General features: G+C 44.0%; 1 protein-coding gene across 2 annotated transcripts in view; it reads right to left on the bottom strand.

Annotated features, from left to right (window-relative positions):
- frmd5a (FERM domain containing 5a) overlaps positions 1–23,713 on the bottom strand; it is a gene marked incomplete at both ends in the record, with an annotated part of 294,584 nt that overhangs the window by 17,702 nt on the left and 253,169 nt on the right. For both annotated transcript variants that reach the window (XM_084334982.1, XM_084334983.1), the window contains 2 exons: positions 16,002–16,125; positions 19,563–19,660. In XM_084334982.1, coding sequence (XP_084191108.1) covers positions 16,002–16,125; positions 19,563–19,660 — 222 coding nt within the window. The remainder of the gene's footprint in view (positions 1–16,001; positions 16,126–19,562; positions 19,661–23,713) is intronic.

The raw sequence follows: 23,713 nt of genomic DNA, 5'->3' as shown, positions 1-23,713 counted from the left end.
GGCTTAGAGTAGACGACAGAGTACAGCAACTTGCAATGGGCCTGGTCTACAAGATACACTACAACTACACCACTCAGGTACCCATGTACATGTCGAAATACTTCCCAAAGGTCAGTGAATAGCACGCCCACAACACCAGAGGGAGTTCCACCAATCATGTGCAACCCAGATTCGGGTTGCAACCATGCAAGGAGCCGACCTGCTCATCGGGAGCAATTTGGGGTTAAGTGTCTTGCTCAAGGACACTTCGACACGCTGCCCTGGAGTGGGAATCAAACCGGGAACCTCCCAATTACTAGACGACTGCTCTACCTCCTGAGCCACTGTCGCCCCCATTACGTAAAAAACCACACTCTATCCCATGTACAGAAAGCTTTTATAAGAAATACAGCAGGATTATTATATTATATATACAAGATTAGTATATTCTTATATTGTAAATGTAAGTCGTGCTTCTTAAGCTTGGGCTTAAACAGTGATTTCTTTGCATTGTCTGAACACATCCCTGTATCATTACCCAGCCGATGTGTGTTCAGACAATCCAGACACATAAACCTACATCAGTATTCCGTTTTCCACCGGCAATGGATCGTTTTACGAATCAATTGTTCTTTTCAAATGGCTCCCTGTGGTGATGAACAGGTTGTTCCTGCGTAATGATTGATGAGTTTTATTGCTGATTTCTACCACCATTTCTACCCGGGACACATTTTCTAATCCATTATATTGCTATTTCCTGGGGAATGTGAAGGGGATCGGTAGGATAAAAGATGCCTTTTCTGCCCATCACTACATCCCACTGGTACACTATTCATAGTATCCATCACTACTTCCCACTGGTACACTATTCATAGTATCCATCACTACTTCCCACTGGTACACTATTCATAGTATCCATCACTACTTCCCACTGGTACACTATTCATAGTATCCATCACTACTTCCCACTGGTACACTATTCATAGTATCCATCACTACTTCCCACTGGTACACTATTCATAGTATCCATCACTACTTCCCACTGGTACACTATTCATAGTATCCATCACTACTTCCCACTGGTACACTATTCATAGTATCCATCACTACTTCCCACTGGTACACTATTCATAGTATCCATCACTACTTCCCACTGGCACACGATTCATAGTATCCATCACTACTTCCCACTGGTACACGATTCATAGTATCCATCACTACTTCCCACTGGTACACTATTCATAGTATGCATCACTACTTCCCACTGGTACACTATTCATAGTGTAACTGAGGGGTACAATTCCCTGACTGTATTGATAAGTATGGTATCATTAAACCACTACCGCTTTATGTACTTTAACTACTGGCCACACAGTACATGATATAGATATGATGAACACTTTCCCACCATGAAACCAAGTCCACACAAATGTATAAATCGAATATTTAATATATAGCAAAGGGTATATACAACGTTCACTTAATGACATTTATGATTTGAAGGCAAATGAGTATTCGTAGGCAAATCAACATTGAATGTCCAATCTCTGGTTACGCAGGAAGCAAGTATACAACCTGGTTCTTTAGGGAACTATAGCGATGGTACTTAATAATTATAGCTGGATACACTAAAGGGGGGTCCTGCTGGTTGTAAGTCAGTAGGGGGGGGGGGGGGGGGGTTAGGAGAGCCGCTGGCGATATCCCATCTGGCCAACGATTTCTTGGGAGAATTCAGAGTGCTGAACACGGTGCCCACAGAACCTTGGTCCACAGATGAATACAGTTGGGCCCTCTTGTAGACGGTAGCTGCCGGTCCACAACGAAGAGACGTGAGGCGACCTCACTCGGGTTAGAGCGCCGTCTCACCTGGACTCCTCTCGGGGGTAGTTCCAACACTTACCAGTGTTGGCTGTTATCCATGGCATAATCAAAGCACCCAAAGCAAGTAGATAATCCAAGCCGTGTAGGGCTCGCCGTCGCCCGGGTAAGGTAATCCAATGTGCAGGTCCACTCGTCCTGGCCCAGAACTCCTCGGATGAAAGCACCACACGTGGTCTGCCCAGCCTGGTTAAGACTCTAGATAACGCGAGGAAAACGATGGGGGTACTGCTCACTTTATAACTCTAACCGAACGATGCACCATACATAATAGACTATTATTAACGTAATAGAAATACGTCCCACTCGACGGTATAGTGCCAAACTATGACAATTCAACTATTAATCCACACGATGTCTCAATGCCATTCTGAGGCCAAGTTGACCATACTGCACCACACGTGTATCGTGGGTGAGGCTTAACGTCTTGCCACTAGGTTGGAGGGTAAAGAACTAAGGGCTAAGGGACTAAAAAGAAAGTTCTACTTTACTTGCGCCATATATATATGCGCTGTGAACAAATAGTACCATTTGTATTTCGCCAGACGTATTCCTACGCGGAACCGGGCTAGTAACGACATGTTCGTCGGCACGATTGAACTTGAACCAAGGGGCTTGGCTGCTGGCGCCAAGTTCTTGTCCAATGAGAGAATGAAACTATTATGGGCTGTTAGTAGACTAAAGGGATATTCAGTGTATATGTACAAGGAATATACAAGGGATATCAAACGATATACAAATACTATTAAATATATATCCATAAATAAATATATATATTCGGTTTAATCTGATCCTTCACAACACATAGTATCCATCACTACTTCCCACTTCCCACTGGTACACTATTCATAGTATCCATCACTACTTCCCACTGGTACACTATTCATAGTATTCCATTACATCATCATTACAGACATTAGTAGGCAAACAACAAATGATTGTAATCAAATAATAAAAAAAGAAAACAACAGGTTATATTATTATTATTATTATTATTATTATTATTGTTAAATAGAATAGAATAGAAATACTTTAATCATCCCGAGGGAAATTTTACACTACAAATCTAAATGACAACTGTGCGAGAATACTATGAACTATGAAAACTATGAACTATACTATGAATACTATGAACTATACTATGACCACTATGAACTATACTATGAATACTATGAACTATACTATGAACTATACTATGAATACTATGGACTACTATGAACTATGAACACTATGAACTATACTATGAATACTATGCACTATACTATGAACTATGAACACTATGAACTATACTATGAATACTATGACCTATACTATGAACTGACTCTTAGCATCTAAACTGCACACAATTTTGCCCCCGTGGCGAAATTAATTAGTATCCCCCTCAATCTCTCTCTGTGCCAGTCGCAGACTGTGTGGATGACTGTCACTCAAAGTGCTTATGGGCAGAGCTAGGCCAACACAGCCTGAAATCCAAAGGTAGAAAAATTATGCTTTTGATTACTTGATTAGAAATATAAAACAATGAATTCTTTTGAAAAAAACCTTACAGATGTGTTCAATAGACTCACAGGAATTGTGTAAAGTTGCCCAAATAGTGCAAGGAATAGCAATGCACGTCCCCTTTAATACATGAATCAGTATTCAAACAGCAGTTTCCATCCTCATAGTAGGTGTGCTTACTTGGTGGTGAAGATAGAATGCACCACTAGGGGGCAGCAGAATTTCACAACTCATCAGTCCACGTCTCCTTCACACTGGGCTCAGTTGGTGCAGTTAATTGTTCAGTAATTCAGTGCAGAACAGGTGCTTCTCTCCCTCTCACTGACCCTCTTCTCCTCCCTTTGTGATGTCACAACCCCACGCAGCTGATACCGACGTGACTAATCCACATGTTTGACTTGGGGGGAGGAGGGGCTTTCTTTGTACCACGCTAATAATCGTAAAACACTAATTAGATTCAAGAGGAAGGCTCTGTGCTGAGGCGGCTGAGTCGTTAACTCTCTGTCTGGCCTCGTTCCCTTGACCTTGCAGGGGGGTGCTGGAGCGACCACTGTGTCAGCGCATGTCACATACCGTGTGAAGCATCACCGAGAGGCTACGAGAAGTGCTTCCTCAGCGACAACCTGCCGAGGGTGGTCTGTGTGTGTGTGTGTGTGTGTGTGTGTGTGTGTGTGTGTGTGTGTGTGTGTGTGTGTGTGTGTGTGTGTGTGTGTGTGTGTGTGTGTACAGACACTAACATAACCCTAATGAAGGACACAGTGGACACTAAAGGACACTAACATACCCCTAAAGAAGGACACAGTGGACACTAAAGGACACTAACATACCCCTAAAGAAGGACACAGTGGACACTAAAGGACACTAACATACCCCTAAAGAAGGACACAGTGGACACTAAAGGACACTAACATACCCCTAAAGAAGGACACAGTGGACACTAAAGGACACTAACATACCCCTAAAGAAGGACACAGTGGACACTAAAGGACACTAACATACCCCTAATGAAGGACACAGTGGACACTAACATACCCCTAAAGAAGGACATGGTGGACGCTAAAGGACACTAACATACCCCTAATGAAGGACACAGTGGACACTAAAGGACACTAACATACCCCTAAAGAAGGACACAGTGGACACTAAAGGACACTAACATACCCCTAAAGAAGGACACAGTGGACACTAAAGGACACTAACATACCCCTAAAGAAGGACACAGTGGACGCTAAAGGACACTAACATACCCCTAAAGAAGGACACAGTGGACACTAAAGGACACTAACATACCCCTAATGAAGGACACAGTGGACACTAACATACCCCTAAAGAAGGACACAGTGGACACTAAAGGACACTAACATACCCCTAAAGAAGGACACAGTGGACACTAAAGGACACTAACATACCCCTAATGAAGGACACAGTGGACACTAAAGGACACTAACATACCCCTAAAGAAGGACACAGTGGACGCTAAAGGACACTAACATACCCCTAAAGAAGGACACAGTGGACACTAAAGGACACTAACATACCCCTAAAGAAGGACACAGTGGACACTAAAGGACACTAACATACCCCTAAAGAAGGACACAGTGGACGCTAAAGGACACTAACATACCCCTAAAGAAGGACACAGTGGACACTAAAGGACACTAACATACCCCTAAAGAAGGACACAGTGGACACTAAAGGACACTAACATACCCCTAATGAAGGACACAGTGGACACTAACATACCCCTAAAGAAGGACATGGTGGACGCTAAAGGACACTAACATACCCCTAATGAAGGACACAGTGGACACTAAAGGACACTAACATACCCCTAAAGAAGGACACAGTGGACGCTAAAGGACACTAACATACCCCTAATGAAGGACGCAGTGGACACTAAAGGACACTAACATACCCCTAATGAAGGACACAGTGGACACTAAAGGACACTAACATACCCCTAAAGAAGGACACAGTGGACACTAAAGGACACTAACATACCCCTAAAGAAGGACACAGTGGACACTAAAGGACACTAACATACCCCTAAAGAAGGACACAGTGGACGCTAAAGGACACTAACATACCCCTAATGAAGGACACAGTGGACACTAAAGGACACTAACATACCCCTAAAGAAGGACACAGTGGACACTAAAGGACACTAACATACCCCTAAAGAAGGACACAGTGGACACTAAAGGACACTAACATACCCCTAAAGAAGGACACAGTGGACACTAAAGGACACTAACATACCCCTAATGAAGGACACAGTGGACACTAAAGGACACTAACATACCCCTAAAGAAGGACACAGTGGACGCTAAAGGACACTAACATACCCCTAATGAAGGACACAGTGGACACTAAAGGACACTAACATACCCCTAAAGAAGGACACAGTGGACGCTAAAGGACACTAACATACCCCTAATGAAGGACACAGTGGACACTAAAGGACACTAACATACCCCTAATGAAGGACACAGTGGACACTAAAGGACACTAACATACCCCTAATGAAGGACACAGTGGACACTAAAGGACACTAACATACCCCTAAAGAAGGACATGGTGGACACTAAAGGACACTAACATACCCCTAAAGAAGGACACAGTGGAAGCTAAAGGACACTAACATACCCCTAAAGAAGGACATGGTGGACACTAAAGGACACTAATATACCCCTAAAGAAGGACACAGTGGATGCTAAAGGACACTAACATACCCCTAATGAAGGACACAGTGGACACTAAAGGACACTAACATACCCCTAAAGAAGGACACAGTGGACACTAAAGGACACTAACATACCCCTAAAGAAGGACACAGTGGACACTAAAGGACACTAACATACCCCTAAAGAAGGACATGGTGGACACTAAAGGACACTAACATACCCCTAATGAAGGACACAGTGGACACTAAAGGACACTAACATACCCCTAAAGAAGGACATGGTGGACACTAAAGGACACTAACATACCCCTAATGAAGGACACAGTGGACACTAAAGGACACTAACATACCCCTAATGAAGGACACAGTGGACACTAAAGGACACTAACATACCCCTAAAGAAGGACACAGTGGACACTAAAGGACACTAACATACCCCTAATGAAGGACACAGTGGACGCTAAAAGACACTAACATACCCCTAATGAAGGACACAGTGGACACTAAAGGACACTAACATACCCCTAATGAAGGACACAGTGGACACTAAAGGACACTAACATACCCCTAATGAAGGACACAGTGGACACTAAAGGACACTAACATACCCCTAATGAAGGACACAGTGGACACTAAAGGACACTAACATACCCCTAATGAAGGACACAGTGGACACTAAAGGACACTAACATACCCCTAAAGAAGGACACAGTGGACACTAAAGGACACTAACATACCCCTAATGAAGGACACAGTGGACACTAAAGGACACTAACATACCCCTAATGAAGGACACAGTGGACACTAAAGGACACTAACATACCCCTAATGAAGGACACAGTGGACACTAAAGGACACTAACATACCCCTAAAGAAGGACACAGTGGACACTAAAGGACACTAACATACCCCTAAAGAAGGACACAGTGGACACTAAAGGACACTAACATACCCCTAAAGAAGGACACAGTGGACACTAAAGGACACTAACATACCCCTAAAGAAGGACACAGTGGACACTAAAGGACACTAACATACCCCTAAAGAAGGACACAGTGGACACTAAAGGACACTAACATACCCCTAAATAAGGACACAGTGGACACTAAAGGACACTAACATACCCCTAATGAAGGACACAGTGGACACTAACATACCCCTAAAGAAGGACATGGTGGACGCTAAAGGACACTAACATACCCCTAATGAAGGACACAGTGGACACTAAAGGACACTAACATACCCCTAAAGAAGGACACAGTGGACGCTAAAGGACACTAACATACCCCTAATGAAGGACACAGTGGACACTAAAGGACACTAACATACCCCTAATGAAGGACACAGTGGACACTAAAGGACACTAACATACCCCTAAAGAAGGACACAGTGGACGCTAAAGGACACTAACATACCCCTAATGAAGGACACAGTGGACACTAAAGGACACTAACATACCCCTAAAGAAGGACACAGTGGACACTAAAGGACACTAACATACCCCTAAAGAAGGACACAGTGGACACTAAAGGACACTAACATACCCCTAAAGAAGGACACAGTGGACACTAAAGGACACTAACATACCCCTAATGAAGGACACAGTGGACACTAAAGGACACTAACATACCCCTAAAGAAGGACACAGTGGACGCTAAAGGACACTAACATACCCCTAATGAAGGACACAGTGGACACTAAAGGACACTAACATACCCCTAAAGAAGGACACAGTGGACGCTAAAGGACACTAACATACCCCTAATGAAGGACACAGTGGACACTAAAGGACACTAACATACCCCTAATGAAGGACACAGTGGACACTAAAGGACACTAACATACCCCTAATGAAGGACACAGTGGACACTAAAGGACACTAACATACCCCTAAAGAAGGACATGGTGGACACTAAAGGACACTAACATACCCCTAAAGAAGGACACAGTGGACGCTAAAGGACACTAACATACCCCTAAAGAAGGACATGGTGGACACTAAAGGACACTAATATACCCCTAAAGAAGGACACAGTGGATGCTAAAGGACACTAACATACCCCTAATGAAGGACACAGTGGACACTAAAGGACACTAACATACCCCTAAAGAAGGACACAGTGGACACTAAAGGACACTAACATACCCCTAAAGAAGGACACAGTGGACACTAAAGGACACTAACATACCCCTAAAGAAGGACATGTTGGACACTAAAGGACACTAACATACCCCTAATGAAGGACACAGTGGACACTAAAATACCCCTAAATAAGGACATGGTGGACACTAAAGGACACTAACATACCCCTAATGAAGGACACAGTGGACACTAAAGGACACTAACATACCCCTAATGAAGGACACAGTGGACACTAAAGGACACTAACATACCCCTAAAGAAGGACACAGTGGACACTAAAGGACACTAACATACCCCTAATGAAGGACACAGTGGACGCTAAAAGACACTAACATACCCCTAATGAAGGACACAGTGGACACTAAAGGACACTAACATACCCCTAATGAAGGACACAGTGGACACTAAAGGACACTAACATACCCCTAATGAAGGACACAGTGGACACTAAAGGACACTAACATACCCCTAATGAAGGACACAGTGGACACTAAAGGACACTAACATACCCCTAATGAAGGACACAGTGGACACTAAAGGACACTAACATACCCCTAAAGAAGGACACAGTGGACACTAAAGGACACTAACATACCCCTAATGAAGGACACAGTGGACACTAAAGGACACTAACATACCCCTAAAGAAGGACACAGTGGACACTAAAGGACACTAACATACCCCTAATGAAGGACACAGTGGACACTAAAGGACACTAACATACCCCTAATGAAGGACACAGTGGACACTAAAGGACACTAACATACCCCTAATGAAGGACACAGTGGACACTAAAGGACACTAACATACCCCTAATGAAGGACACAGTGGACACTAAAGGACACTAACATACCCCTAATGAAGGACACAGTGGACACTAAAGGACACTAACATACCCCTAATGAAGGACACAGTGGACACTAAAGGACACTAACATACCCCTAAAGAAGGACACAGTGGACACTAAAGGACACTAACATACACCTAAAGAAGGACACAGTGGACACTAAAGGACACTAACATACCCCTAAAGAAGGACACAGTGGACACTAAAGGACACTAACATACCCCTAAAGAAGGACACAGTGGACACTAAAGGACACTAACATACCCCTAAAGGACACAGTGGACACTAAAAGACACTAACATACCCCTAATGAAGGACACAGTGGACGCTAAAGGACACTAACATACCCCTAAAGAAGGACACAGTGGACACTAAAGGACACTAACATACCCCTAATGAAGGACACAGTGGACACTAAAGGACACTAACATACCCCTAAAGAAGGACACAGTGGACACTAAAGGACACTAACATACCCCTAAAGAAGGACACAGTGGACACTAAAGGACACTAACATACCCCTAATGAAGGACACAGTGGACACTAAAGGACACTAACATACCCCTAAATAAGGACACAGTGGACACTAAAGGACACTAACATACCCCTAAAGAAGGACACAGTGGACACTAAAGGACACTAACATACCCCTAAAGAAGGACACAGTGGACACTAAAGGACACTAACATACCCCTAAAGAAGGACACTGGACACTAAAGGACACTAACATACCCCGAAAGAAGGACACAGTGGACACTAAAGGACACTAACATACCCCTAATGAAGGACACAGTGGACACTAAAGGACACTAACATACCCCTAAAGAAGGACACAGTGGACACTAAAGGACACTAACATACCCCTAATGAAGGACATGGTGCACACTAAAGGACACTAACATACCCCTAAAGAAGGACACAGTGGACACTAAAGGACACTAACATACCCCTAAAGAAGGACACAGTGGACACTAAAGGACACTAACATACCCCTAAAGAAGGACACAGTGGACACTAAAGGACACTAACATACCCCTAAAGAAGGACATGGTGGACACTAAAGGACACTAACATACCCCTAAAGAAGGACACAGTGGACACTAAAGGACACTAACATACCCCTAAAGAAGGACACAGTGGACACTAAAGGACACTAACATACCCCTAAAGAAGGACACAGTGGACACTAAAGGACACTAACATACCCCTAATGAAGGACACAGTGGACACTAAAGGACACTAACATACCCCTAAAGAAGGACACAGTGGACACTAAAGGACACTAACATACCCCTAAAGAAGGACACAGTGGACACTAAAGGACACTAACATACCCCTAAAGAAGGACACAGTGGACACTAAAGGACACTAACATACCCCTAAAGAAGGACACAGTGGACACTAAAGGACACTAACATACCCCTAAAGAAGGACACAGTGGACACTAAAGGACACTAACATACCCCTAAAGAAGGACACAGTGGACACTAAAGGACACTAACATACCCCTAATGAAGGACACAGTGGACACTAAAGGACACTAACATACCCCTAATGAAGGACACAGTGGACACTAAAGGACACTAACATACCCCTAAAGAAGGACACAGTGGACACTAAAGGACACTAACATACCCCTAAAGAAGGACACAGTGGACGCTAAAGGACACTAACATACCCCTAAAGAAGGACACAGTGGACACTAAAGGACACTAACATACCCCTAATGAAGGACACAGTGGACACTAAAGGACACTAACATACCCCTAATGAAGGACACAGTGGACACTAAAGGACACTAACATACCCCTAATGAAGGACACAGTGGACACTAAAGGACACTAACATACCCCTAAAGAAGGACACAGTGGACGCAAAAGGACACTAACATACCCCTAAAGAAGGACACAGTGGACACTAAAGGACACTAACATACCCCTAATGAAGGACACAGTGGACACTAAAGGACACTAACATACCCCTAATGAAGGACACAGTGGACGCTAAAGGACACTAACATACCCCTAATGAAGGACACAGTGGACACTAAAGGACACTAACATACCCCTAATGAAGGACACAGTGGACACTAAAGGACACTAACATACCCCTAAAGAAGGACACAGTGGACACTAAAGGACACTAACATACCCCTAATGAAGGACACAGTGGACACTAAAGGACACTAACATACCCCTAAAGAAGGACACAGTGGACACTAAAGGACACTAACATACCCCTAATGAAGGACACAGTGGACACTAAAGGACACTAACATACCCCTAATGAAGGACACAGTGGACACTAAAGGACACTAACATACCCCTAAAGAAGGACACAGTGGACACTAAAGGACACTAACATACCCCTAAAGAAGGACACAGTGGACACTAAAGGACACTAACATACCCCTAATGAAGGACACAGTGGACACTAAAGGACACTAACATACCCCTAATGAAGGACACAGTGGACACTAAAGGACACTAACATACCCCTAAAGAAGGACACAGTGGACACTAAAGGACACTAACATACCCCTAAAGAAGGACACAGTGGACACTAAAGGACACTAACATACCCCTAAAGAAGGACACAGTGGACACTAAAGGACACTAACATACCCCTAAAGAAGGACACAGTGGACACTAAAGGACACTAACATACCCCTAAAGGACACAGTGGACACTAAAAGACACTAACATACCCCTAATGAAGGACACAGTGGACGCTAAAGGACACTAACATACCCCTAAAGAAGGACACAGTGGACACTAAAAGACACTAACATACCCCTAATGAAGGACACAGTGGACACTAAAGGACACTAACATACCCCTAAAGAAGGACACAGTGGACACTAAAGGACACTAACATACCCCTAAAGAAGGACACAGTGGACACTAAAGGACACTAACATACCCCTAATGAAGGACACAGTGGACACTAAAGGACACTAACATACCCCTAAAGAAGGACACAGTGGACACTAAAGGACACTAACATACCCCTAAAGAAGGACACAGTGGACACTAAAGGACACTAACATACCCCTAAAGAAGGACACAGTGGACACTAAAGGACACTAACATACCCCTAAAGAAGGACACAGTGGACACTAAAGGACACTAACATACCCCTAAAGAAGGACACAGTGGACACTAAAGGACACTAACATACCCCTAATGAAGGACACAGTGGACACTAAAGGACACTAACATACCCCTAAAGAAGGACACAGTGGACACTAAAGGACACTAACATACCCCTAATGAAGGACATGGTGCACACTAAAGGACACTAACATACCCCTAAAGAAGGACACAGTGGACACTAAAGGACACTAACATACCCCTAAAGAAGGACACAGTGGACACTAAAGGACACTAACATACCCCTAAAGAAGGACACAGTGGACACTAAAGGACACTAACATACCCCTAATGAAGGACACAGTGGACACTAAAGGACACTAACATACCCCTAATGAAGGACACAGTGGACACTAAAGGACACTAACATACCCCTAATGAAGGACACAGTGGACACTAAAGGACACTAACATACCCCTAAAGAAGGACACAGTGGACGCTAAAGGACACTAACATACCCCTAAAGAAGGACACAGTGGACACTAAAGGACACTAACATACCCCTAATGAAGGACACAGTGGACACTAAAGGACACTAACATACCCCTAATGAAGGACACAGTGGACGCTAAAGGACACTAACATACCCCTAATGAAGGACACAGTGGACGCTAAAGGACACTAACATACCCCTAAAGAAGGACATGGTGGACGCTAAAGGACACTAACATACCCCTAAAGAAGGACATGGTGGACACTAAAGGACACTAACATACCCCTAATGAAGGACACAGTGGACACTAAAGGACACTAACATACCCCTAAAGAAGGACACAGTGGACACTAAAGGACACTAACATACCCCTAATGAAGGACACAGTGGACACTAAAGGACACTAACATACCCCTAAAGAAGGACATGGTGGACGCTAAAGGACACTAACATACCCCTAAAGAAGGACATGGTGGACGCTAAAGGACACTAACATACCCCTAAAGAAGGACACAGTGGACACTAAAGGACACTAACATACCCCTAAAGAAGGACACAGTGGACACTAAAAGACACTAACATACCCCTAAAGAAGGACACAGTGGACACTAAAGGACACTAACATACCCCTAAAGAAGGACACAGTGGACACTAAAGGACACTAACATACCCCTAATGAAGGACACAGTGGACACTAAAGGACACTAACATACCCCTAATGAAGGACACAGTGGACACTAAAGGACACTAACATACCCCTAAAGAAGGACACAGTGGACGCTAAAGGACACTAACATACCCCTAATGAAGGACACAGTGGACACTAAAGGACACTAACATACCCCTAAAGAAGGACACAGTGGACACTAAAGGACACTAACATACCCCTAAAGAAGGACACAGTGGACACTAAAGGACACTAACATACCCCTAAAGAAGGACACAGTGGACGCTAAAGGACACTAACATACCCCTAATGAAGGACACAGTGGACACTAAAGGACACTAACATACCCCTAATGAAGGACACAGTGGACGCTAAAGGACACTAACATACCCCTAATGAAGGACACAGTGGACACTAAAGGACACTAACATACCCCTAATGAAGGACACAGTGGACACTAAAGGACACTAACATACCCCTAATGAAGGACACAGTGGACACTAAAGGACACTAACATACCCCTAAAGAAGGACACAGTGGACACTAAAGGACACTAACATACCCCTAATGAAGGACACAGTGGACGCTAAAGGACACTAACATACCCCTAATGAAGGACACAGTGGACACTAAAGGACACTAACATACCCCTAATGAAGGACACAGTGGATGCTAAAGGACACTAACATACCCCTAATGAAGGACACAGTGGACGCTAAAGGACACTAACATACCCCTAAAGAAGGACACAGTGGATGCTAAAGGACACTAACATACCCCTCAAATGACAGACAGTAATGTTGTGCTGCTGGCAAATGTATTCCAGTCAGACCACATGTCAGAATAAGACAATGAGTGGTCATTAGGAGTTTGTCTAACGCTGCATTCACACTGAGATGCGGAACAGCGGCCAAAACTGTGAGATTCTCGTGTGGAGAAACAGCGGAGAGGAGCGGGAGGGGCGGAGCCTGGCCACAGTGGCCACTCCTCTCGAGGTGAAGTCCCTCCCCTTCCGCTGGACACACATGGGACCCTATCTAAAAAATATATATAAAAACGGTATTCAACAGCGAGACAAATGATTTTTTTTATCCAGTTTGAGTCATGCCATGAATAACACATATGTTTGTAAATTTAAAAGATAATTTTGCAAGTCAAGAAAGTTGATTGACAAGCACATTAGCTAACGCTATCTAACAGTATCGATAGCTTTTGATGCTATAACGTAAGGTTAGCTAGCTAGCTGACAATTACACTTTTAAATTGACAAACATCATGTGTGTAATTCACAGCACAATTCAAACAGGATCGAAATATAATTTGTCTCTCACCGTTGACTACTGTTCATATTCCTATACTAACGCCAGACTGAACCAGTGACGGAATGAATGACTGAATGACTGAATTAGTGACATTGCTGGTCATAGAGGTGTTTCACATCTAAAGAACCCCCCCCCCCAAAAAAGAATGGTATGTAAGAACCAATTAGGGACTGATTAATGATTATCATTGATTAATTTAGTAAAAAATGCTAATGATAATTTAATTATAATTCATGAAGTTTAAAATAGTCTAAAATGCATAATTTAGTATATGTATAAATGATAAAAGCATTTCTATGCTTTCAATTCTATGCTATGACATCACTGTGTGGTTTTACTGTAGCTGTGGTTTGATTTAACCTGGGTTAGTTTGGAGTCGGATATCGATGGAAGCTACACAGTTTTTTGACCGTGCGTAGGACATGTAACTTTGTAAAAAACAAAGGCAAATTGTCTCCTTGCAAATACTGTTAGTTGACTCCAACAATGAGATGGAGTGCCACTACAACATAAGATATATACACAGTCTATAGGGAGGTGTAGTGACTACGTCATTGTTGTTTCCGGCCGGTCCACCCCTCTTGAAATCACCATGTATTTCCAATGGACCCATTTCTAAATCGTCTCGTTTAAAACAAATAAAGCATGAACATTGGCATGGTGTACCTTTCTGTTTGTATTCATCCACAATCTATAGCTCAACATGAAAAAATTCGCAATTAATCGTAAAGGTAGCAAAATAACAACGTTTATGTTTTCGTTCACTGAGGAACTACACTTCTCTCTGGTGCTGCTGACGGCGACAGCACTGAACGACAGGCGTTCTACTGGTAAGTGTAGTTATTTTTTTTTTACGACAAATTAAAAACCTTATAACTACCTTTATTTCAACCAAAAATGCTTAAACAATAATGTTAGTGATAGAAGGGAACAAATTTTTGTAGCAAAAATGGAAAGCTTGCCAATGTTCATGAGGCAGAATTGTTACAATAGCCGATAATCCATTTTCCTAATGATAAATCCCTATACGGGTGGACCGTGCGGGAAACTAAAGTGACGTCAGACTACACCTCCCTATACTGCGCTGCAGAAGCTAACCTAGTAACTACGTAAACAGTGAAACTGAGTAAAATGGCTTTAAAGTTCTTCCAGTGATTTTGTAGTTACTGCAATTCTTTATACCATTTCTCTCTAAAAACAGAGCAAGATTGAACTCTGAAACTTTGCCACAATATAAAAACAGACATTGGGGAGTTAAATTTCACTTATTTAAAAAAGTGAAAAAAACAGAATTTGGAAAATAATTGTAGTTACTGCGGTTAGCTTCTGCAGGGCAGTCTAGGTTTTTACTATAGGTTGTACTAGAGTTCATGTTGGTATGAGACATCAGTTCTCACATCATCTCCGTCTTGTGTATGTCTGCGATCCTGCGCTCCAGCTTCTCCGAGTGTTTGGGGAAGAAATGGAATTTGGAGCTGTAGCCCTCAGGGTGTTTCCCAGGGTCGTAGTCTCCGATCTCAGCTGGAGGAGACGGAGAAAAGCACATTACGCATCTGTTCACAGCAAATACAGTACATACACACATGTCACGTTTATCAGCCATAAAGCAGCCTACTGTCGTACAGTTTTGCGGTGTGTTGCTCCCCATACGGAAAATGATCACAAGAAAACACCTTATTCTTCTTATAAGGATCAGATCAGATTTTTTTTGTTTTACTGTTTTTTGTTTGTTTAGTTTTTCATAAATGTGGCCAATATCAGATTCCAGTGTGAACTGGTCACGCTCCTGAACTGACCTGCATGCGCAAATTAACAATAAAGAAGATGGACGCAAAAGAGATTGTGACAAATGTCAATCTAGAGTGATGTAAAGGTCACATGAAAGTCGCATGATGATGCGATATGATGAGGTCGCGTTGAAAAAAATCAGACCTGTATCTGATTTAGGACCACATACTGTATGAAAGTGGCCCAAATCAGAATAGAAGACAAATCTGATTCCATGTGATTTGTGATGTTAAAAAAAGATCTGATCTGAGTCACAGAAATCAGACTTGGGCCACTCTTGTCTGCAGTGTGAACGTAGCCTTTCAATACTGGTTGACCAGCCCTATAGGCTACACTGTGGCAGATCCTCTGAATTCCTTGTAAGAATTGTATACGTGGATTTACTGCCAAATGTTTTACTTAAATGTTTTGGTAGAACCGCTAAATGTTTTCAGCTAAATGACTGAATGTGTTCATCTTCTCCATGAGGGTCTGTGAACGGAGACTAAAATATGCACAGGATTACTTCTATCACTGCTCCCCCTCAGATGACCTAGCAGTGATTTCTCTCTGAGAGGAGGAGCTGACCAAGCAAACCATCATTAATTCAGCAGCCCCTCCTCAGCACAGCACTGTGTGTGTGTGTGTGTGTGTCTGTGTGTGTGTATGTGTGTGTGTGTGTGTGCGTGCGTATGTGAGTGCGTGCACACACACACACACACACACACACACACACACACACACACACACACACACACACACACACACACACACACATGTACATGTGCCTCTAGGCATCTGCAGGATCAAATAAAACCGTAGAGCTGATTTAAGATGCCAGATAATTAGTTCAAAGACGATATAATCGGGCGTTACATCTTGTTTATGAAACAGCATTAAAAGGCATTGATCTGGTAATCACCCATCTCCTTCCTTTGTGATACAGGCATACTGTAACTAACTAAACAGTATCATATCCATCAGTATGAGCCAAATAAAAAGCACATCATCCGTACTGTATCAGTTCACTCAAAACACATTCTACCAAGACACGTGGTATACCTTTGAAGCAGGGGTTTATGGGGATGGTGGGTTATGGAGATGGTGAGCTATGGAGATGATGAGCTATGTAGATGGTGAGCTATGTAGATGGTGAGCTATGTGGATGGTGAGCTATGTGGATGGGGGGCTATGTAGATGGTGAGCTATGTGGATGGTGAGCTATGTGGACGGGGGGCTACAGTATGTGGATGGTAGGCTATGTAGATGGTGAGCTATGTAGATGGTAGGCTACAGTATGTAGATGGTGAGCTATGTGGATGGTGAGCTATGTGGATGGTGAGCTATGGAGATGGTGAGCTATGGGGATGGTGAGCTATGTGGATGATAGGCTATGTGGATGGTGAGCTATGGGGATGGTGAGCTATGGGGATGGTGGGCTATGGGGATGGTGGGCTATGTGGATGGTAGGCTATGTGGATGGTAGGCTATGTGGATGGTGGGCTATGTGGATGGTGAGCTATGTGGATGGTGGGCTATGTGGATGGTGGGCTATGTGGATGGTGGGCTATGTGGATGGTAGGCTATGTGGATGGTGGGCTATGTGGATGGTGAGCTATGTGGATGGTGGGCTATGTGGATGGTGAGCTATGTGGATGGTGGGCTATGTGGATGGTGAGCTATGTGGATGGTGAGCTATGTGGATGGTGGGCTATGTGGATGGTAGGCTATGTGGATGGTGGGCTATGTGGATGGTAGGCTATGTGGATGGTGAGCTATGTGGATGGTGGGCTATGTGGATGGTAGGCTATGTGGATAGTGGGCTATGTGGATGGTGAGCTATGTGGATAGTGGGCTATGTAGATGGTGAGCTATGTGGATGGTGAGCTATGTGGACGGGGGGCTACAGTATGTGGATGGTAGGCTATGTAGATGGTGAGCTATGTAGATGGTAGGCTACAGTATGTAGATGGTGAGCTATGTGGATGGTGAGCTATGTGGATGGTGAGCTATGGAGATGGTGAGCTATGGGGATGGTGAGCTATGTGGATGATAGGCTATGTGGATGGTGAGCTATGGGGATGGTGAGCTATGGGGATGGTGGGCTATGGGGATGGTAGGCTATGTGGATGGTAGGCTATGTGGATGGTAGGCTATGTGGATGGTAGGCTATGTGGATGGTGGGCTATGTGGATGGTGAGCTATGTGGATGGTGGGCTATGTGGATGGTGGGCTATGTGGATGGTGGGCTATGTGGATGGTAGGCTATGTGGATAGTGGGCTATGTGGATGGTGAGCTATGTGGATGGTGGGCTATGTGGATGGTGAGCTATGTGGATGGTGGGCTATGTGGATGGTGAGCTATGTGGATGGTGGGCTATGTGGATGGTAGGCTATGTGGATGGTGGGCTATGTGGATGGTAGGCTATGTTGATGGTGAGCTATGTGGATGGTGGGCTATGTGGATGGTAGACTATGTGGATAGTGGGCTATGTGGATGGTGAGCTATGTGGATGGTGGAGAGTGGCTCAACAGAGAGTGGCTCAGGCCTCGACAGAGAGTGGCTCAGGCCTCGACAGAGAGTGGCTCAGGCCTCGACAGAGAGTGGCTCAGGCCTCGACAGAGAGTGGCTCAGGCCTTGTCAGCGAGTGGCTCAGGCCTCGACAGAGAGTGGCTCAGGCCTCGACAGAGAGTGGCTCAGGCCTCAGCAGCGAGTGGCTCAGGCCTCGACAGAGAGTGGCTCAGGCCTCGACAGAGAGTGGCTCAGGCCTCGACAGAGAGTGGCTCAGGCCTCGACAGAGAGTGGCTCAGGCCTCAGCAGCGAGTGGCTCAGGCCTCGACAGAGAGTGGCTCAGGCCTCGACAGAGAGTGGCTCAGGCCTCGACAGAGAGTGGCTCAGGCCTCAGCAGCGAGTGGCTCAGGCCTCGACAGAGAGTGGCTCAAGCCTCATCAGAGAGTGGCTCAGGCCTTGTCAGCGAGTGGCTCAGGCCTCAACAGAGAGTGGCTCAGGCCTCAACAGAGAGTGGCTCAGGCCTCGACAGAGAGTGGCTCAGGCCTCAACAGAGAGTGGCTCAGGCCTCAACAGAGAGTGGCTCAGGCCTCAACAGAGAGTGGCTCAGGCCTCAACAGCGAGTGGCTCAGGCCTCAACAGAGAGTGTCTCAGGCCTCATCAGCCTGTCACGTCTCATTACCTTGAAGGATGTGGGCAGCCAGCATGGCAGCATCAGACGTCTTACACAGGAGTCGGCCGTGATACAGATCTCTCTTGATTTGCAGGAAGACAAGATATCTGCGAAAAGAGCAGAGGAACACAGCAGGTCAGGGGATCCGACATGTATCTAAATAATGAGATTCAGTTGTACAATTACATTATATAGTCGTATAGTGAAAAGACACAAAAGGGAGGTAAGTGAAATGGCCCCCGCCGACAGACCCAGAGAACACTGTTGCCTTCAGATTCCCTCGGGGCGATCTGAATATTTCTTTTTGATTTAGCTGAAATGTGGCTTTTGTTTTTGGGGAGAGGAGGTTTAAATGGATGTGGGGACGAGGCTGGGGAGGGAGGCCCGGAGGAAAACCGCTGCTACTGTCGGCTGTGTTTTCTCCTCTAATTCTACACTAATTCATCCATTCTACACCCTTGGTACACAACATCCACATGCACACACTTTAAACATTTACCTTTAACATTCACTTTAAACACTTAACACTACACCATATTTCATCTATGTATTTCTAAAATATTTGCACTACTTCTACCTCATTTCTGCATTTTGTTCCTGCATTTTGTAAACTTTTTGTTTTGTATATTGTATATTTTGTATAGTGTTTGGTCTTTATTCTTTAACTTTTTTTTACTGTATGAAGCACAATCTCAGGAGGCTCATACAGACAGTGGCGACTGGTCATTAGGGACAGAGCCCCACCTAGTGTCACCAAAAAGAACTGCAGACAAATGTTATTCATTCTTAAAGATTTGCCTATTATTTGCTCAAATGTATTATGTATGGATATAGCATCTTACTAAATTGCAAATACATTTTATTAGTATTTTAGTTCATGTCATCTCTCTGCCTTGCTGTTTCAGATTGCATCATTCTCCCGATCGTTAGGGCTAGCCCCTCTCTATCAATGCAGGGTGTACTGTACGTGGGAAAATCCAAGTGCGCATGCTCAGGGTGTTGTGTCATTCACAGTAGACCACATCAATTTGATGGCAAGTGGGGCTCGGAGCCCCTAGCCCCAAGTGAAGTTAATTTCGTATTTCAAAGATGATTGGCTGGTGTTGGATTTCAGTCGCCAACGAAGCCTTTCATTGCTAATGGCAGCTACTGTAAACTACCTAGCTAGTGACGTTACGTGAAAATGAACAGGGTGGGTTATTTACTCAAGCACAGGTTTGAAACCCTGAATTTGGAGGAGAAAATTTAAATCAAATGTCTGGGTCCACTCCACACCAAGCCACTGGATATCATTATAACTCAAACAGCTTGCAAAGGTAACCGTTAACATCCATCCATGAGAACAACCTAGAAGAGGCTTTTACTGAGACCGTCAGTCTGCTGAAAATCCTCATAACAACTCCTATGACGACATCCGAGTCAGAGAGGAACTTTTACACCTTAACACTTTGGCTGCCATGGGTTAAATTCATTATTGCCGGCTCTATTTGTCTATAGAGAAAGTCCCCTTCTTTGCAGGGCTATAACTTTTTAAATTCTATTGCTACATTGCCATTATTAGGGCCCATTCAAAGTCCTATATGTATTGTTCATTGTGTAGCAACGTTAAACTTTTTCATTCACATATTCATAGTAAAGTATGGTCTAATGTATAAGTATGTTTTCATCTCTTTCTGCAGCTTTCTCCAGAACGTGATCTATAGCCCCAAATACATTATATTGATGATGCAATACAGTTTGATGGCAATCAGCGCGATATAAAAAATTCCAACTAGACGTACTTCTAGAAGTTACTACACGTCATCTGATGTTGACCGGATGGGCGAGGGGGCGTTTATAATTCCGTGGGCAGCGTTATACCAATCATCTAATGTGGGTCAAATGTTGATAATAGCAGTTAGTATCGAAGACGGTAATTTTACACGCTAAAACTCACCCCAGTCTCCGCGCGCCGTTGGGCGATCATCGTAGAGTAGAAATTTTACCATTATGGGATGTCGATTTACCCGGTCCATCTCCAGCTTGTATAATGGTATATACGTCCAAATCATGTTGTTTATCGAGTTATTGGCAATCGATCGCTATGTAGTGTGTCGAGATCGAGCCTCGGGACCTATAGCGAGTGCCCGGAAGTAATACGGCCGACCAGCACAACCTCTACGGCACTTCCTGTTAAGCGATTGCGCCGATCGGCCACCAGATGGCGCTCCTGAACCGCCAGAGAGCTCAGTGGGTCCTCCTGGTGGATCTCAGGCCAGCGGGGGGGAAATATGAATCCGATCCCAGATTTTTGAAATATTGATATTAAAGACGCTGTAAAGCGTCTTCGGCAACTTGAGCATGGCCGGGAATGACGTGTTTAGGCGTTTTCCGGCAGCCAAAGTGTTAAAGAGGATAAATACATTTACTCGCAATACCATGGGACAGCCGCGACTTAACGCATTGGCCAGCATCGAAAGCCAGTGCTGACTTTCTTTTCAAGTGAGCCCACAGCTTTGGTGAGTGATATTTTATCATCGTGAATCGATGTTATGGTCCTGGTCCGTGCTTTGTCAATGCTGTTGTGTTGAATCGCTTGATGATGGTAGTGTCATGTTTAAAGACAAGGTTGTTGTCATAGAATCCCTAAAATGTGTGCTTTGGTGTGGCCTTCAGTGGCGTTGAGCTCTATAATAGCAGTTAATTTAATCCATCACAAAGTGCAAAAGAAATCATCAGAATGCAATAAATAAGGTGTTTTTTTACACAAAAAACGTCTGCTTTCAACCCCACGCCAGAAAAAAATCATTGCCCCACCAACATTTTACATATAAAAACACCACTGCATACAGAACCACGCATTTCACTATAATGTACATGTACCTTATATGTGACAAATAAAACAAAACTTGAAACTTGGAATAACAGTGTTGAATACCATAGGAATACCTTCGGCACTGTAGCCATTGTGAGAAGATGAGGATGTATTTTAATTAAGGCTGACAAAGTTAACGCGGTATTAACGCACAATTATATTAATGCCACTATTTTTTTTAACGCAGGATTAACTTTTTAGAAAATACTTTTTCTAGACTTCACTCGGGTGTATTATTATTATTTTTTTAATTATGTTTTTGGTAGATTTTTTTAATTTGTTTGTACTACCGGGCAGTCCGGTAGAGAGAGAGACAGAGGAAGAACGGGAGACAGAGCGGGGGGAAGACATTCGGCAAAGGACGCCGGGTGCGGGAATTGAACCCGGGTCGGCCGCTTCGTGACGCAGTGCGTTACATGGGTCGCCACTTGGGTGCCCGACTCAGGTGTATTATTGATACTCTCATTGATACTATGTTTGTTTCTGACTCAAAGTGTGTGTGTGTGTGTGTGTGTGTGTGTGTGTGTGTGTGTGTGTGTGTGTGTGTGTGTGTGTGTGTGTGTGTGTGTGTGTGTGTGTGTGTGTGTGTGTGTGTGTGTGTGTGTGTGTGTGTGTGTGAGAGATAGAGAGAGAGAGATAGAGGGGGGGTGAGAGAGATGAGGAAGGGGCAAGAGAGAAAGAGAGCTGGGAGTGTGTGTGTGAGAGAGAGAGGGGGGGGGGGTGTACTCAGCCCTTGTGTGGGTGAATGTAACAAGTTCCTAATGTTTTCTTTCCCCTATTATTTCATGCACACATTTTATTCATTGTTTTAAATTATTATTTTCTTTTAAGTTCTTTTGTGCATCACTCTGTTTTGAATTTGATGCAAATTTGCAATGCATGAGGGTCATCCTTTTTGTTAAATGGCTGCATAAAGCAAGCATTTGTTGACTCTCATGTTGATAAGAGTATTAAAACTTGGAACTTGAAAAAGATCTGTTTAAGGTAGATACAAAATAAAATAAAAACAAATCTAATGTTAGGGACACGCTACGCCTCTTCAGCCCCAGTGTTAGCCACCATGTGGCCATCTTAACCTTTCAATATCAAGATAGGTCTGAGCTAGTCTGAGCACATTTTGGGGCTGGGCGGTTAACACAGACGATTGTAGCGAGACAGGGTCAACAACTAAATGTCCCGTCTCCTAAAATAGCTAGAGATGTGTCACAGCATTTTGATTGCTTTTTCATGACCCACATCTAGATACACCTGGACAGGCGCCTGTGATGCAAGACCTACAATATTCAGTGAGAGCTGAGCTTGTTAT

The sequence above is a fragment of the Notolepis coatsorum genome (assembly GCF_963971535.1).
Source record: "Notolepis coatsorum genome assembly, chromosome: 18".
Lineage (NCBI taxonomy): Eukaryota > Metazoa > Chordata > Actinopteri > Aulopiformes > Paralepididae > Notolepis > Notolepis coatsorum.
Note: the sequence above shows the minus strand (reverse complement) of the source record. Positions and strands in the feature narration are given on the sequence as shown.